General features: G+C 40.6%; 1 protein-coding gene across 4 annotated transcripts in view; it reads right to left on the bottom strand.

The window, feature by feature from the left end:
- USP6NL (USP6 N-terminal like) overlaps positions 1-18,165 on the bottom strand; it is a 149,231-nt gene that overhangs the window by 46,674 nt on the left and 84,392 nt on the right. For 3 of the 4 annotated variants that reach the window (XM_081229207.1, XM_081229208.1, XM_081229210.1), the window contains 3 exons: positions 16,725-16,792; positions 14,009-14,091; positions 4,996-5,035 (listed from right to left, as the gene is read on the bottom strand). In XM_081229207.1, the coding sequence (XP_081085333.1) occupies positions 4,996-5,035; positions 14,009-14,091; positions 16,725-16,792 (191 nt within the window). Of the gene's footprint in view, positions 1-4,995; positions 5,036-14,008; positions 14,092-16,724; positions 16,793-18,165 lie in introns of those variants that run through there. The other variant, XM_081229209.1, reaches the window with a different exon arrangement.

Raw genomic sequence — 18,165 nt, 5'->3', positions numbered from 1 at the left:
GTATGAAGTTGCCTTGCATTGGGTCCAGTGCTCCTCCCACTAGTAACATGATTTATAAGCTAGATAGTAAAGGCTACCCATATACACAATGCATGGATGGATATTAAATAGCCTTCTCTTCTAGAATAAGAAGTCTTAGAACTTTACTGAAGTTCAAGTCTTCAGATGTTTTTTTGAGTATTAGGATGTGTGACTGAGGATAAAGCTGATCCAAGTCACGCACACCTAGACCTCACCAGCAGAGGTCAGGAGAGGATAAGGAGTGTAAGAAGCAAAGAGTCGTGTTTTGATAGAATAATTATATTGAAAAGTCATGTATTTTGAGCAAGATGTCACACCTCATAAAATTAAAATATAATCTTTAGGGGCTTCCCTGGTGGCGCAGTGGTTGAGAGTCTGCCTGCCAATGCAGGGGACATGGGTTCGAGCCCTGGTCTGGGAAGATCCCACATGCCGCGGAGCAACTGGGCCCGTGAGCCACAATTACTGAGCCTGCGCGTCTGGAGCCTGTGCTCCGCAACAAGAGGAGCCAAAATAGTGAGAGGCCCGCGCACCGCAATGAAGAGTGGCCCCCGCTTGCCACAACTAGAGAAAGCCCTCGCACAGAAACAAAGACCCAACACAGCCATAAATAAATTAATTAAATAAATTTAAAAAAAAAAAAAAAAAATATATAATCTTTAAAGATCTGAAAAGGCTCCAATATCCTTTTAAGCCATTCAAAATACTGCACTGCAAAAAGGAATAGCTGAATCCATGAAAATTCATAGCTTTACATATCCTTTCCTCCTTATTAAAAACATCAATAAGCTCAAAGAGACAATATAATCCATTATTAATAGTGTTCTCTGCAGAGTGAATATAATAAGTGTGTTTGTTTATTTGTTTCAGTGACTGTCTGGGGGAATCCAAAGCAGTCTGCAAATACCAACACCAATCCTCTTACGAGGGACTGCCTTCTACACCGTTTTAAACCTTATGTAAAAAGAATACACTGGCAAAGCTGGAACAAAAGCCCCGATGACTTGACTAGGCATCAGTGTACAAGTCTTCTGGAACGGCAGGCAGGAAGCACACGTTGCAAGTGGATGCTCTGTGAAGATTGATGAACACTTGTACACTTCCACAAGGCTATCATTTCCACTGATTTTATTCAATGCCGCATATGAATATGTAGAACTTTTTATTAGTTTCCTAGAAATGGCAGACCTTGGCCATTAGGACTAGGCCATCACTGAAGAACATATGAACTAAACTGAAACTTGAAAAATTGGGGGAAATCCTGATAAACTAAAGTTTCCAGCCTCAGACTGCTTTGCATGGGTCTAAAGTTCTCATTCCACTTTAAAGAAACCAACTGGGCCACACAATATGAGTGCAGTTTATAGACAAGGGTAGGATGGAGTCTCACTCAGCAGCCCCAGAACCCCCGCTCCCAGTAAAAGCCCGACAAGGGAATATAAAACTATGTCTTATGTTAAATTATTAAGGTGTGCGTATCATTTCATAGTGATTCCCTATTATATTAAACTGTTTAGAGTAAACAATCCATTAGTTATAACTTTAATTGCATTGAATAAGAGGTCTTTTACTGTACAGGCAAATCTCTTAAAAAAAAATTAAAAACAAACAACCTTCCTCGAGCATGCAACCTCTAACTAGGTTTTGTCTCGTATTTCTTCTTTCCTTCACTGTCACATTTCTTGAATCATCTACACTACTGGTTCCCACATGTCTGAATTTTCTGGACCAGGAATTCGTTTTGAAAGGGGAAGAGAGGTGGCATTGGAGAGAAAAGTCAATAGTGGGTTGCCAGATTTTTATTCTGCCAAATATGGATATCTTTTGTTAAAAGGCACCTTCCGACTGTTGTCTCCCTCATTTCTCAAATAAAGCACATTGTCAACATTTGAAAGGACAAGCTCCGCCAACCTTTAAATTCGCATGTTTAACGACATAACACAGTCTATGTTCACCTGGTCGTTCACTCAGCCACCATTTATTAAATAAGCACGCACTATGTGCCCTGCTCTAGGTTCTGGGGATACAACAGTGAACAAAGCAGATGAAACCCCTCTCCTAGAGATTACATCCTAGAGAGGAAACAGACAAAATAAAGATATAAGTAAAATATTTAGTAAGTGAAACAGTGTTAGTACTAAAGACAGAAACAAAGGAAGGAGGGGGATAGTTGACATGCAGGGGGGAGGGAGTTCCCAACGTAAGATCTGAGATGCCAGGGAGGGTCTTATTCCAAAGGTGGCGTCATACAGTAAATACCTGGAGGAGATGAGGGACCGCGCCCTGTAGCTCTTGGGGGGAGGAGGAGGGGCTCCCCAGGAGAGGAGGCAGCCAGGCAAAAGCCTGAAAGAGGGAACATGGTGGGCTAGTCGGGGAACACTGAGGAGGCCAGTGGGTGAGCAAGAGATGGGAGCAGGAGAGGAGAGACTCACGGAAACCAGTCACACGGGGCTCTGAGATCATTCTAAGGACCTTCCCTTTTACTGTGGATAAGCTGGAGAGCAGGCAGGATGTTCCCATCAAGAGTGACATGCTCTCTCTTATTTTAACAGGATCATCCCGGCTCTTGTGGTGAACAGACAGGGGAACTAGCAGAAGCAAGGAGCTGGAAGCCCCAGAAGAGGTTCCAGCAGACCAGGCAGCAGAAGCGGGGATGCTGAGAAGTCATCAGACTCTGGACACACACTGAAGGCAGAGCTGACACATGAGGTGTGGGGATGGTCAAACACAACTCAGAAGTTTTTAGACTGAAACCTGGAAGGGTGGCGCTCTCACTGGTTGAGATGGGAAGTTTGTTCACAGATAGATTTGAAGAGAATAACAGAAACCCCAGTTTGGACATTTTTTAGACATCTGAGTGTATGGAGTAGGCCAGACACTAAGTCTAGACACTGAAATGCACACACAGTCTGGGGGTTGGCATTTAAAGCCAAAAGACTAGATGAGATGACCGAGGAGGAGATCCAGACAGGAAAGAGAAGTTCCAGGCCTGAGCCATGGGCTCAGGATAAAGTCATGAGACGAGAAGGAACAAGTGGAGGAAATGGAGAAAGAGCAGCCAGTGAGGAAAGAAGAATATGCGGAGAGTACGGGGTTCTGAAGGCCAAGAAATGGGAACGTATGAGAGTGAGAGGCTAAGCAACCACATCACATGCGCGGGTGGGTCACTGGGAACTGACTACACGGTGTGACAGTGCAGAGATAAGAAATAAGAAACACGAAGCAGGCACATCGGCTGGGCAAGGCCAGAGAAGGAGGTACTGGAGGTTTGAGAGGGAATAGGAAGCTGCACTCGTTAAAATGGGAGCAGAAATTCACTAGGAGGAAACGGTATGATGTCCGGGCAGCATAAACATCCAGCTGAGGTTTGTGATCATGGATGTAAAGTAAAACCAGTCATCCCAGTTGGGAGTCTTTTCCCAGTTGCACTGAGCCGCTCAGGTGCAGGCGCTGCAGAGGCACAAAGTTCAGCCCAGGAGAAGTGGGCAGGAGGGGGGAGGGGGCGGTCCCAGCCTGTGGCAGAGCTGAGCTGGGAAGAGAGGGGAATGAAGACATAACGGTTGTGGGATCCAGAGGGTCCACGGATTAGCCAAGTCAGGGCACTAACAGAGAGAATGGCCAGAGAGGACACAAGCAAATCCCTGTGTGCCCACTTCCACGTGGCCTGGTAGAAGCTCACCAGGGGCAGAACTGGTAGAAAGCGCCGTCACTTCCTTCTCCCGCATCCCTGGGCCGCAGGGGCCCGCCTTCTCCACCAGCACCACTGCCGGGCACTCTGCAGACACCTGGCCCCTGAAAGCCACTACCACTTCCCACTACTGTGTCGCCTGACCTGCCTCTAGTCACGGGATGAACAGCCAGCCTCTCAGAGCAGAAACTGTGCCGTATGTGATCCTGATATTCCAGGCTATGGCCTTGATTCTAGACCCGTGCTTGATATATAGTTGCTAAGCAGTAATACAGCTTTATTAAGAGGAAGAAATTTCTTTGCCCAAACATCAAGGTTATGACACAGAATCAGGCAGTCACAAGAGAATTTAACCGCAGGAAGTACCTATAGGGCTCTCTACATGGTATATGTAAAATGGCACTTTTTATCCAGTTATGCTACAGTTCTAATTTTCAGGAAATTTTTTATTTTAGAAAGATTTTCTAAAATATTTTCCAAATTCCAATTCCAATTTTACCTCCCTTGTCTGAAACCCAGCCTCCTTCCCCCATCAAACATAAACAAACTGAGAGTAATCCCCCCGATCAATAGCCTCCCTCTCAATTCATAAATTCTACAATTCATTTTTAGGTACATAAAACAATGGAGAGAGGGATGGAGACTCTGAGCAACCTTAAACATTCAATCGGTGGTTCTCATGCACACCCAGCTATGGAGTCAGCTCCCCAGCCAAGTGGGAGAACCACTGAGTTACAAAAAAAAACTGATGAGTTTACTATATATAAGACTTCTAAGTCTTTAAAATGCAAATGTACTTATTTGACTACAGCAAACTCTTTTTGTTGTTGTCTGTGGAAAATGTGATTAAAAGCTCATGGCACAATTATGTTCCAAAGAGCTGCTGGTCTGGACCACGGCTTTAGGAGCCACACGGTGCTTGAGAGGCACCCGTGAAACTTTTACACCTTAGGGGCCCAGGCTCTCGCTGCTCCCAAGCTCTGTGCTCTCACCAGGCCCGCGTCCTGAGGCATCCTCGATGGAGAACTACCTGTCCACAATGCACTCTCTGCTAACGCCTACCTCTCCTTTTTTCCAAGTACCTACCAGAAGTTCCATAAAATCTAAAATTATTTCACCATTAATTTAATTACTTTCTTACAGTAAGAAACATGAGGGTCAAATTCTAAGGATGACTACAGCACTGACATATAACACGGCACTCACAATCACAAAGGTGGCAGGTTTTATTCCTCTGATGAACGTAATTCCCCGGTAACTGTAAATAAACGCAGAGCTGGACTTACCCGTTCCATAGCTGCATTATGATATGGGAGCTCCTCTTCGCTGCAGAGGAAAAACAGTGGATGTGAAATAGCTGAAACCAGAGCAAACTTGAAAAAAATTATAAACCTGGAGGTAAACATGATGTACAACCATTTATTTATCATCTCAAGAGCTACGTAAGCTTCCATTCCACCGAATTTAACATAAGACAATGAGCTATTCTGCAACCACGTCCCCTGTCTTCAAATCTCTAGACACACTCTGTCCAGTCCAGTCATCTCTTGTCACAGGTGGCTGTTTAATTTTAAATGTAAATTAAAATGAAATAAAATTAAAATTTCAGTTATGAGCATCACTAGCCATGGTTCAGCTACCATACTGAACAGTGCAGATATAGTGAGAACACTTGCACCACTGCAGAAAGTTCTACTGGACAACACTGCTCTAGTCCAGAAGTCAACAACCTTTTCCTGCAAAGATAAATACTGAATAGTAAATACTTTAGGCTTTGTGGGCCACACAGTGTTTTTCATAATACTCAACTCTGATGTCGTACAGTGAAAGCAGATATTGACAGCATGTAAACAGAGTGTGGTTTTGTTCCCATAAAACGGTTACAAAAATAGGTGGTGAGCTGGACTTGGCCTATGGGCCATAGTTTGCCAACCTCTACCCTAGACCATCACCTCCACTTTCTGTCTTCAACTATAGCCTGTAACAAATGATTGTTCAAAAAAATTAGTATAAGGAAATAAAACTGCCTCCCATGGATTTATGAATTAAAAAGAAAACTTCAACTTTTATTCTGTAAATAAGGAAAGCTTCATTTGTCAAAACTTCAATGGGAATAATTTTTAAAAATGTAAATATAATAAAAGATCAAATCCAGTTCTCTGATACAGTAATTTTGTGATACCACCTCCAATATTAAACATTCTGAGACTCTTGAATTAATTGTCAGTAATATGAAAACAATGTACTATCTGTAAACAGTGCTATGTGCTTTGAGTTGCTCTATCAGTAGTACTGATGTTTTGACAAGAACTATCCATATTTTTCCCTTAGTTTCCATTGACACCAGATAATAACACTTTTAAGAGTATGATATGTTAGTGTTCCAGAGTCCAACGTTTTCGAAAGCACTCTTTTGCTACTCTGGAGAGTCCTTAGGTGAAGCATCAAGCTACAGCAATGAAACTGACCAAAAGGTGTAAGAGCCAAGAGAGATCTCAGAGAGATGATAGTCCAACCCCTCATTTCACAGATAAGAAAACTAACATCTTCACTCAGACACCATCACTTATCCCGTACAGAGGTGTTCAGCACTATCTAACCCAGTGGGTTCAAACGTAGGTAAGTACCTGTCTTCAGACTGTGCGGGAGTATGTGAACAACGGGCTGAGAAACCAATTCTCAAGGAAAAGAGTATCTGAGGATTAAATATAAGGTTTTTTTTTTGAAGTGCCTACTCACCTTTTTTTTTTTTTTTAAATAGCTTTTGTTAGGCTCTTAGTCTACCTTTCCCTGCTGAATTATAATCCTGATTACTAGTAATGCATGAATTACCAGTGATGCATGAATGGCACCCATCCATTCTTCATTTACTGGCAGAAGAAGGCCTGTCAACACTACTGGAATGTACTTGCTAGGTGATTAGGTCAGCAAGGACATCTTGAAAGAATAAGAACATCTGGCAACCTCTGTGTGCACCAACAATGGTATTTCTGGGGTGAGTGGGCTGGGCTGCCCTGGGCAAGAGCAACCTTCTGTGCAGCTGATTTGAGCAGATCCTGACCTAACACTGAACACTGAACATTCCTAGCTGCAAATGAAGTGCCAACTCTGGCTGCCACCACAGGATAAGTTCTTCAGTGTCCTCCTATTCACTAAGCAAGACTAACAGACCTAACTGTGCCTGTTCTCAACACTGAATCAGAACCAAGTTTTGCACACGTCTGTGGAATGGTGCGAATCATCTGCTCAGGCTACATGGTCTGTGCCAGGCAGGTCCTACCCCCGCCTCTGGCAACCACCAGTATGTTCTCTACATGTATGAGTTTGGGTTTTTCTTTTTTTACATTTCACATATAAGTGAGATCATACAGCATTTGTCCTTCCCTGACTTATTTCACTTAGTATAATGCCTTTAAGGTCCACCCACGTTGTTACTAATGGCAAAATTTCCTTCTTTTTTACGGCTGAATAATATTCCACTGAATATATTCACCACATATCCATTCATCCGTTGATGGATGCTCAGGTTGTTTCATGTCTTGGCTATTGAGAATAATGCTGCAATGAACATGGTGGGTACAGATACCTTTTTGAGTTAGTGTTTTCATTTCCTTCAGATACATACCCAGAAGTGAAATCGCTAGATCAGACAGTAGTTCTGTTTTTGATTTTTTGAGGAACCTCCATACTGTTCTCCATAGTGGCTGTACCAATTGTCATTCCCACCAACAGTGTACAAGGGTTCCCTTTTCTCCACATCCTTGCAAAACTTGTTATTTCTTGTCTTTTTGATGATACTCATTCTAGCGGGAACAAGGTGATATCTCACTGTGGTTTTGATTTGCATTTGCCTGATGATTAGTGATGTTGAACACATTTTCATGTACCTGTTGGCCACCTTCTTTAGAAAAATACCTATTCAGATCCTCTGTCCATTTTTTTTTAATTTATTTATTTATTTTTGCTGTGTTGGGTTTTCGTTTCTGTGCGAGGGCTTTCTCTAGTTGTGGCAAGCGGGGGGCCACTCTTCAGCGCGGTGCGCGGGCCTCTCACTATCGCGGCCTCTCTTGTTGCAGAGCACAGGCTCCAGATGCGCAGGCTCAGTAGTTGTGGCTCACGGGCCTAGCCGCTCCGTGGCATGTGGGATCTTCCTGGAATAGGGCTTGAACCCATGTCCCCTGCATTAGCAGGCAGATTCTCAACCACTGCGCCACCAGGGAAGCCCCCCTCTGTCCATTTTTCTATTGGATTGTTTGGAGGGGTTTTTTGGCTAGAGTTGTATAAGTTCTTTGTATATTTTGGATATTAATCCTTTATCACAGCGGTCCCCAACCTTTTTGGCACCAGGGACTGGTTTCATCGAAGACAATTTTTCACGGACGGTGGTGGGGGGATTGGTTCAGGTGGTAATGTGAGTGATGGGGAGCAGCAGATGCAGCTTTGCTCACTTGCCTGCCACTCACCTCCTGCTGTGTGGCCCAGTTCCTAACAGGCTACAGACTGGTACCGGTCCGAAGACTGGGGGTTGGGGACCCCTGCCGTATCAGATATATGATTTGCAAATCTTTTCTCCCATTCAGTAGGCTGCCTTTTCATTTTCTTCATGGTTTCCTTTGCTATGCAGAAACTTTTTAGCTTGATGTAGTCCCACTTGTTGTTTGTTTGTTTGTTTTTACTTTTGTTGCCTTTGCTTTTGGTGTCAAATCCAAAAAATCATCACCAAGACCAATGACAAGGAGGTTACCACCTAATTTTTCTTCTAGGAGTTTCATGGTTTCAGGTCTTATGTTCAAGTCTTTAATCCATTTTGAGTTGATTTTGGGGTATCGTATAACGTAGTGGTCTGATTTCATTCTTTTGCATGTAGCTGTCCAGTTTTCCCAACACCATTTACTGAAGAGACTGTCCTTTCCCCTTTGTATATTCTTGGTTCCTTTGTTATAAATTAATTGACCACATATGCATGAACTCTAACAGATCTATGTGTCTGTTTTCATGTCAATACCATACTGCTTTGATTACTGTAACTTGTAATAGAGTTTGAAATCAGGAAGCATGATGCCTCCAGCTTTGTTCTTCTTTCTCCAGATTGCTGTGGCTATTCTGGGGCTTCTGTGGTTCACACAAATTTTATAATTGACTGCTCTATTTCTGGGAAACACGCCACTAGAATTTTGATGAAAACTGCATTAAATCTGTAGATTGCTTTGGGCAGTATGGACATTTTAACAATATTAATTCTTCCAATCCATGAGCATGGAATATCCTTCCATTTATTTGTGTCTTATATTTCATCCATGTCTTACAGTTTTCAGTGTACAGGTCTTTCACCTCCTTGGTTAACTTGATTCCTAGGTATTTTACTCTTTTTGATGCAATTGTAAATGAGACTGTTTTCTTAATTTCTTTCTGATAGTTTGTTACCAGGGTATAGACATAAAACTGGTTTTTGTATGCTGATTGTATATCCTACAACTTTACTGAATCCGTTTATTAGTTCCAACATTTAGTGGAGTCTTTAGAGACTATATAGACAGACATATCATCTGCAAATGGAGCCGGTTTTACTTCTTTCCTTCCAATTTAGATGTGTTTTACTTCTTTTTCTTGCCTAATTGCTCTGGCTAGGACTTCCAATATTATGTTCAATAAAAGTGGTGAGAGTGGGAACCCTTGTCTTGTTCCTCATCTTACAGGAAAAGCTTTCAGTTTTTCATCATTGAATATGATGTTAGCTGCAAGCTTGTCATGTAGCCTGTATTATGCTGAGGTACATTCACTCCATACTCATTTTGTTATGAGTTTTTATCCTGAATGGATGTTGAATTTTATAAAGTCTTAAGACCTCATAGATAGAATGTGATCCATTCATGAATTTTCTTGCATTATTGCTCCATTTCTAAAATCTTTCATACAAAATCTGCTATGTGCTCAACACTGATCTCCAAAGAACTTTTCCTCTTCAAGTCTCTGTGTTGGCATACACTCTTTCACAGCCTTCCAAAGAGAAAACAGGGAACTGTGCCTTATCAAGAGCTATACACAATGTATATACACACACGTAAAACACTGTGGCAGCCTCAGGCACGATGGCTAGCATGCTGCAGGAGTGTACTAATGTTGCTGAATGAATGTATGAAGGGAAGGATGAACGCATGCCTGCATTCCTGTATGCATCTTTACCTTGCCACCTAAATATCCTCCAAGTAGAAGAAAGGGAAGACCAAAATCTGGGTGAGTGCAGTGTTCCGTTAGATCAGCAAACTACAGTTCCTGAATGAAAACTGGCCATCAGCCTGTTTCTGTAAATGAAGTTTTACTGGAACACCACCATGCTCATTTATATATTGTCTATGATTGTTTTCAGGCTACCATGGTAGAGTTGAATAGCTGTAAGAAAAACAATATGGTCCACAAAGCCAAAAAGTATTTAATATCTGCCTCTTTACAGAAAATGTTTTCCTACCCCTGCTTTAGAAAACGAAGGTTTGTCGTCTAATGGAAAGAGGCACCTAGAGACTGCTTAAAGAAAACACCAAGCTGATAGCAAGAGGCTACACCTTGTAGAAATACACAAAGTAAAAACAACAACATAGTCATCACTGGAAACACAGGGACCTTAGCTGGATCTATTTTCTTTTATCTGCTATTAAGCTTAAAAGAATACTAATTAGAGTGTATGTGCTTGTAATTTCTCAATAGCTCAAATGGAGTATTTCTGTAACTATGAGATAAACTTTCATTTGGAAACATAAAAGTTAACTTGTGAAAATCAGTTATTCAATATACTGACTAAATTTTATTTCTGATTTTGTAGCAAATTTTGCCTGAGTTTAGATTTACTCTAGTCAAAATTATTGGATGGGTAGAAAGAGTTCTCAAGGCCTCGTCATTAAAACAGATATTCTTTAAAAACAAAAACACCATTATTCCGGCTTACAAATATTTATATAGTCACATTAAACTACAGACAATGTGCTAAATTTTATAAATATACACATTTTGATAAGTAGTTGAAAATCTGAAGCTTGGTATTAATTTTATCTTTATTTTTGAAACAATTTCCTTCTAATTCTTCTACTAATAACTTGTGGCCTAAAAGCATTATCTATGATTATCCAAATACCAAGCATTCTTTGTCGAGCAGACTGACAGTGACTATTTTTGAAAAAAGTGTCTAAAGTTCAAATACTGAAAGTTCTCTAAGTTCTTAAATAAGCTCGATTTCTCCGTTCTCCAGATACAAGTCCATCATAGTCATGCAGCTAGGGACAGCTCCCCATTTCTGCGTACTAAACAAAGACGACCCTGTTCCAGCATCACGCCAGGCTGGTTTGGCAACAGTTTTTATATTTATTGTGAAATCTGTTATAAAACCAAGTTAGTCCTATACTGTATTTGTTAATTACTGTCATCCTTCTCCACACAGCATAACAAGTAATTTAAGTTACAAAAACTGTAATTAGACATTAAGTCAGCAGCCTTCAGAGAAGGCTGCAAAGTTACTTTGTACCATTTTATTGACCTTGACGCTTGAAACCCATGTTTATCACAGAACCAATCAGAAATTACAAAGAACTAAGACAGCAGAAAGAAACGCTCTTGATCAAGGTGTGACAGGGAGCAACATCTAAATGCCTAGGTCAGGTGACTTTATTCAAGAGCACAAAAAGCCCCAGCAGCAACCTTGGGAGAAAGTGTCTCACTGAAATGAAGCACTGTAACAAAAATCAATGACTTTGGTGAAATTCAATAAAGCCTAACATTACACTAAAATCCATTTCTATGCTTCATTATTTTTATTTGTGCTGCCTGCTTTAGGATTGCACCATGGAGTTAATAAAAAATTTAGGGGGGCAGTATGAGGACTGGTTGGGCTTCGTTTTCAAAGACCGGTGAGCTCACCAGTGGGATCATTTCAAACAGATCCCTCTCCTTAGGCACTCTTCTTTCCCCCTTTAATTTTCTTTCTAGGCATTTCGAAGAGCTTCTTCGATGTTTCTCTTATTAAAACTACAGAGGCAGGGGCTTCCCTGGTGGCGCAGTGGTTGAGAGTCCGCCTGCCGATGCAGGGAACACGGGTTCGTGCCCCGGTCCGGGAAGATCCCACATGCCGCGGAGCGGCTGGGCCCGTGAGCCGTGGCCGCTGAGCCTGCATGTCCGGAGCCTGTGCTCCGCAACGGGAGAGGCCACAACAGAATGCAGAAGGTCAGAACTCAGGCTCTGCCCTGAGGCTGCCACGGTCAGTTCCCCAACCCGACATTTACTGCGAGCGCAACCTGGGCAAGTTGCTTGACCTCTTTGTGTTTCAGTTTCATCTAAAAAAAGACAAAAAGAGTATCTATCCCAAAGAAGTTTTGAGAGGAATAATCCATGTTAAGAGCTTAGAACAGTGCCTGGCACACAGTAAGTGCTCAATAAATATTAGCTAATATTATTAAGGTAAATCACTGACTGGCTTTTTTTTCCCACTAGAGCCAAATAGACCTCAGCACAGAGGTAAAAAGAAACATTGAGTAACTGAGTGTGATTTTTAGATTGTAGACACAGACTAGGCTCTTGGGCCAGAACTTAGTTGTTTCAAGCAATGAGAAAAGAGAATTTAGCTAATTCCTAGACCCTTCTGGAATGCACAGATTTTTCATACATATCTTTCCTATATTAGACCATTTTATGATAAACACATCCTTTGTAGTGGTTCGCGCCCATCACAAACACTTGGGGAGGTCAAAATCAGCTGAGTTTTATCCTACCTTCTGAATCAAAATCTGGGATATAACCCAGATATCTATTTAAACAAACAAACAAACATTTTCCAACTAATTCTAATGTGCAGGAGATTTTGGGACCCACTGATCTTGACACTGCTAAATGCTCAAAGTGTCCTTCCAAACATCATTCACATACCTCAGATCTGCACATTAACCCACACAAATGTAAAATCATTTCCTGTCATATTTGTGGCCAAGTTTGATTTACTTAAAATAAAATAAAAAAAGCCGAAGTGGGGGTTTCCCTTAGGGACAGTATTTTCATCACAGTTACACACTGCTCTGTTGGTCTGCTGAAATTCAAAGTCTTCTAATTAGGAGAACATTTCAGATATGCTGATATCATTAGGTAGCATAATGACACCTTACGTTTGTCTAGACCTGTATGTAGTATTCTATCAATTTATTTCTTCAAAGCTTCAAGTACCCCTAAGTGTTAATGATTTCTGTTTCACAGATAAGGCGTGAAATAGTTAACTGAAACCAGCAAAGCCAGAAGAAGAGCACACATTCTAACTCCCAGAACTGTTTCTGTTTGTTTGCTTGTGTCACCCTAAGAAAAACATGATACAACAAAATACTTTCTAAATGAAAGAAAACTGAACAGAAAGGAAAAAGAAGGTCTGAGTACTATAAAGTTACTGCTATGAACTCCCTAAGAAATTGTATTCCTCCTTCAAAATTTAATCATGTATCATAAAATAAAAATCCCTGGCTTCTTCCTCTTTATAATAAATGAGACTGGGAAAGGATAAATGTGAATAAGTAGTAGGTTAATCACTAAATTGTACGGAACCTTACAAACTACAGAGATGCAGAAAAGTCTCCAGCCCATGGGAATCTTACTAAACAAAGCCAGAACCAAACAGGCAAATTCACATCATTTCAGGATGTTTTTAAGAGTCAAAATCACTTTAACTACTTTACTTTATAGCGCTCTAGACCTCTCTCGACTCCTTACATAACATACTCAGGATAAATGGAATTAATCTTCAGAAGCAATAACATGAATACATTTCCCACCATAAGGAAGATCCGTGGCATTTCTTTTCATTGCTCATTTTCAGGCTGCAGGATACTAAAGTTCTAACTGCTAATTATTTTTAAAATGCATTTACATAAAATAAAATGTTTTATAATTATTTTTGAAATACAAGTTGTTATTGATTTCCACTTAATTCTGCTAAATTATTAATATAACTCATTCATTGCCCTTAATGTTCTTACTAAAACACAATGAATATTAAAGACTGTATTCTTAACTATAGTTTAATTCCAATCACAGAGGTTAAAGATGCCAGGAATTTAATTTAAAAAGCATGTTGCAGGATCAATCCTGGAATCTTATTCAGAGCAATGCTATTAAAAATAAAGAAAATCAATGAAATAGGAGACCATAGAAACATAATTTTATTTTTTTTTGTATTTTTTTAATTAGTTTCTGCTTTATAACAAAATGAATCAGTCATACATATACATCTGTTAGAAACATAATTTTAAAAGTTAGCTTTCAAACTATGCAACTTACTGTAAGAAGCCAAATCTATCCGTGACTTTGTAAACAAGGTAATCAGCATCTTCCCAAGGTTCAATCTCTGCACCTTCTCGTCCCTATAATAGGGGACAAAGAAGGGTGTTATTGGGAATATATAAAACTGAATAATTTCTTTAAAAAGAACAAAAAAGACATTTTTACTAAAAATGAGAGCTGGAACTGAGGCATTATCGATCCTAAATAACTTAAAAAAATTCTGGCAATAATCACTATTTCTTCGATACAAACTTTGGAAGACATTAAGCTGTGATCAGACCTGGGTTCCTATGAGAAACAGACTGGGAAAGAGGGAGCAACGGAGGACAAGAAGCCACTCAAGAATGAACCGCCAGGGCTTCCCTGGTGGTGCAGTGGTTAAGAATCCGCCTGCCAATGTAGAGGACATGGGTTCGAGCCCTGGTCCGGGAAGATCCCACATGCTGTGTGTGCCACAACTACTGAGCCTGTGCTCTAGAGCCCGCGAGACACAACTGCTAAGCCCGCGTGCCACAACTACTTAAGCCCACTCTCCTAGAGCGCATACTCCACAGCAAGAAAAGCCACTGCAATGAGAAGCCCGTGCACCGCAACAAAGAGTAGCCCCTGATCGCCTCAACTAGAGAAAGCCCGCGTGCAGCAATGAAGACCCAACGTAGCCAAAAATAAATAAATAAATTTATAAAAAAAAAAAGAATGAACTGCCAAACTTGAAGGCTTTAGAATGAAAACATCTTAGAAAAAAGTATGTCTTGCTTTTTCATGCTAACTTCTCAGAAGAGTAGGCTACCTACTTTGCCTCTCTTCCTCTTCACTCCCAGCTCTACTGGCCCTGATTCTATCCTTGCCAAGATCAAAACCGGCCTCCCACCGTTAGATCCCGTGGACACTACTCTGGCTTCCTCACCGAGTGGATTTTTCCACTGCGCTTGTCACTGCTGCTCAGCCTCATGACACCATCGTCTCTTGGTTCTCCTGTCCCTCCCCTACTCTTCTGTGACAGCTTCCTCATGGGCTGCCCCCACCAAGTGTCTGTGTGGCCAGAGCTGCATCCTCAGCCCACGGCCCGTCACACTCCCCTCCTGAGCTGTGAAGCAGCACTGATTAGAGCAGGAGCCCCAGGGCAAGAGTCTGCACTAATCCCTCATGTTTCACACTTAGTACCTGACTGTCTCATGGATGTTTTTATAACTGCCTATTCATGTGTTCTCTGAGTAGGCCCTGAGCATCTTGTGGGCAGGGACCCCTTGTAACTCACGTTTGTACAGTGAAACCCCAAGGCCTAGCATGACACTTGGCCTGGTCACTAAGTGTTAACTGCATGAAAAAAAAAAATGCACGTGAGCATGAACAACGATGGTTCTATTGGTTTTAAATTACTTAAGCAGTTAAATAAATTAATTAGGTTTTTCACGGACTACGTTAAAACCTAATCATAATAATGGGAAACGGTGTCTAATGTTCCAAACAACCAACTTAAAAAGAAACTCTGGGAACATGATTGTTAAGTTGAGCTCTGCCTGTATGCCTCCCTGGAAGCAGGGCACAGTCCAGATGGCCTTCTATAATTTCATGTTCCTGTTATTCTCGTAAATAATCAAAAATAACAGATATGAAATTACATCCAAGTGATATAAATATAAAACATGACATTTATAAATCATGGCTACAACTCATTATAGATCTCAAGAGATAAGGTAATAATAAGGATATATGTAAATTGTCAACAACTGTGATTTTCTAGGGCATCAAAAATGAGATTCCAGGGCTTCCCTGGTGGCACAGTGGTTGAGAGTCTGCCTGCTGATGCAGGGGACACGGGTTCGTGTCCTGGTCTGGGAAGATCCCACATGCTGCAGAGTGGATGGGCCTGTGAGCCATGGCCACTGAGTCTGTGCGTCTGGAGACTGTGCTCCGTGACAGGAGAGGCCACAACAGTGAGAGGCCCGTGTACCACAAAAAAAAAAAAAAAAAAAAAATGAGATTCCATAATTAACTTAAGGATAAAATGCTAATGGAGATTATACATCATGTATAAATTCAAATTTTCAGATCCATGTTCAATTTTTAACATCACGTATCCATTATAAATAAAATGGGTATTCAATTCCATATACTAATATATTAAAATATTTATTGAATACCTAGTATGAGCCAGAACTATTGTAGGTATTTAGGATACAAGAGCAAATCAAACAAAAGAAATTCTTACCCTCGGAGAGTTTACATTCTAGGACGGAGAGCAGACAACAAAGTATAATATAAAGTATGCTGATACGTAAATGCTATGGTGAAAAATAAAGAAGAGAAAGGGGATAGAGAGAGCCAGGGGGTGGAGGGGTGTATTAAACAGTGTGGTCAGAAAAGATTTCACTAAGAGGTAGCATCTGGGCAACGAAAAAGAGGAGGCAATAGGGCATGAAGGTATCCAGGATACAAGTGTTCCAGGAAGAAGAAATAGCCAGTGCAAAGGCCCTGAGGCAGGAGCAAGCCTGGAAGAAGTGTTGGAAGAATAACAAGTGACCAGAGTGGCTAAAGCACAAGGAAGGAGGGAGAAAAAATACAGAGATGAAGTCAGAGAAATAAGATGACTTCAACAGTCACGGGAAGTAAACAAACTGCTGCTGTAATTTAAGCTCTGCAAAAAGGAACTCCATTTCTATTTATACTTTTGTAAATAAAAATTACTCAAAGAGTAAATATGAATACTTACTCTGTCATATTTAGCAACTATTTCAGCTCGCTCCTGGGCAAGTTTGACTGCTACATCCTGGTTTGAATCTGTGGAGAGATCAAATTTCAATGAACTGTTATTTAAAGATTTATAAAGTTAATTAATTATAAAACTAAGATAAAACAAATGAAAATAAAACAGTAAATCAATGCTGCCTAAAATGACAAACCAGCAAAATCGAATAAAGTATCTGTAATTATAACTTTGAAATATCAACATATCTACCATTTCAATATTACAATACCATACTCAAAAGAAAGCAAATTTGTTAACACAGCATTAACTTAGGGGATAGGGTAAATCTTATCCCTCAAGAGTTAATTTTGGATCTAGTTTCATAGAAATAAATATTAAAGTAAAACTGGAACTGAGAGCTCTAAGTTTTCAGATGAAATCCACTTAGGTAGATGATGAGAAGAGCATTCAAGAAGGCTTTTAAAATTTAAGGTAATTTGCTCGCAAAATAAATCAGTGCAAGATAGACTTCAGGAGTTAAAAAAAATATTTCTCTGACATGATGAATATAATCATTTCTTCATTTAGCCTCTCAGGTCTCCCTTATCAACTGCCCCAACTACTATTATAATCTCCAGTTTTTTACCACAATACAACCACAAATAAAGTTTTCTTTCTTATTATCACCAGGTTATCTTTCAAAAACGTTAAGTCTGATAACAAGGTCAAAACATGAAATAGTGTGGATATGATTACACACCCCAACTACCATAAATAAAAATAAAAGATCAATGACAGACTGTATAAAAGGCACCTCTGATCAAGAAGAAAGACAAGCATTCCAGTGGAAACTGGGCAAAGGTCATATGCAAGAAATTCACAGGAGTAACAACAGCAGTGACAACTCTGTGTTCCGCACAGAGTGACCGGCAGATAATAAGATACTGCCAGCATCCGATACTGCGGAAAGCACTTTACATGCCTTATCACACTTAATTCTCACAACGGCACTTTACTGTATTAATTCTATTACACAGATGGAAAAAAAATGAGGTTTAGAGATTTTAACCAACTTGCCTAAGGTCACAAAGCTAGTAAACAGCAAAGCTAGATTCAAATCCAGAGAGCACTGACTCCACAGTCCATAATTTTAACCACTACTTTATAAAAAAGACACGAAAAAGGATGTCCAGTTAAAGATGGCAGATGGAACACACACTTTTATATCCATTCCTCCTAAAACCCCAGTAAAATGACAATATAGGGATTCTTTAAATCCTTGCCCTGAGTGGCCCAGCAAATGGAGGTTCCAGAGAAGAGGTGAGGGTAGGGTTAAAAACAGGGAGTTGATTAAAGAAGTCAAGTCCCCGAGAGTTGAAGGGTTGTGTGTGTGTAAGAGGTTGAGTGAGTGCAGGGAAGAAAACCAAATCCTCACCCTCCAAAGCAGGAAACCATGAGATAATGA

Source organism: Mesoplodon bidens (genome assembly GCF_964165515.1).
Source record: "Mesoplodon bidens genome assembly, chromosome: 3".
Taxonomy (NCBI): Eukaryota; Metazoa; Chordata; class Mammalia; order Artiodactyla; family Ziphiidae; genus Mesoplodon; species Mesoplodon bidens.
Note: the sequence above shows the minus strand (reverse complement) of the source record. Positions and strands in the feature narration are given on the sequence as shown.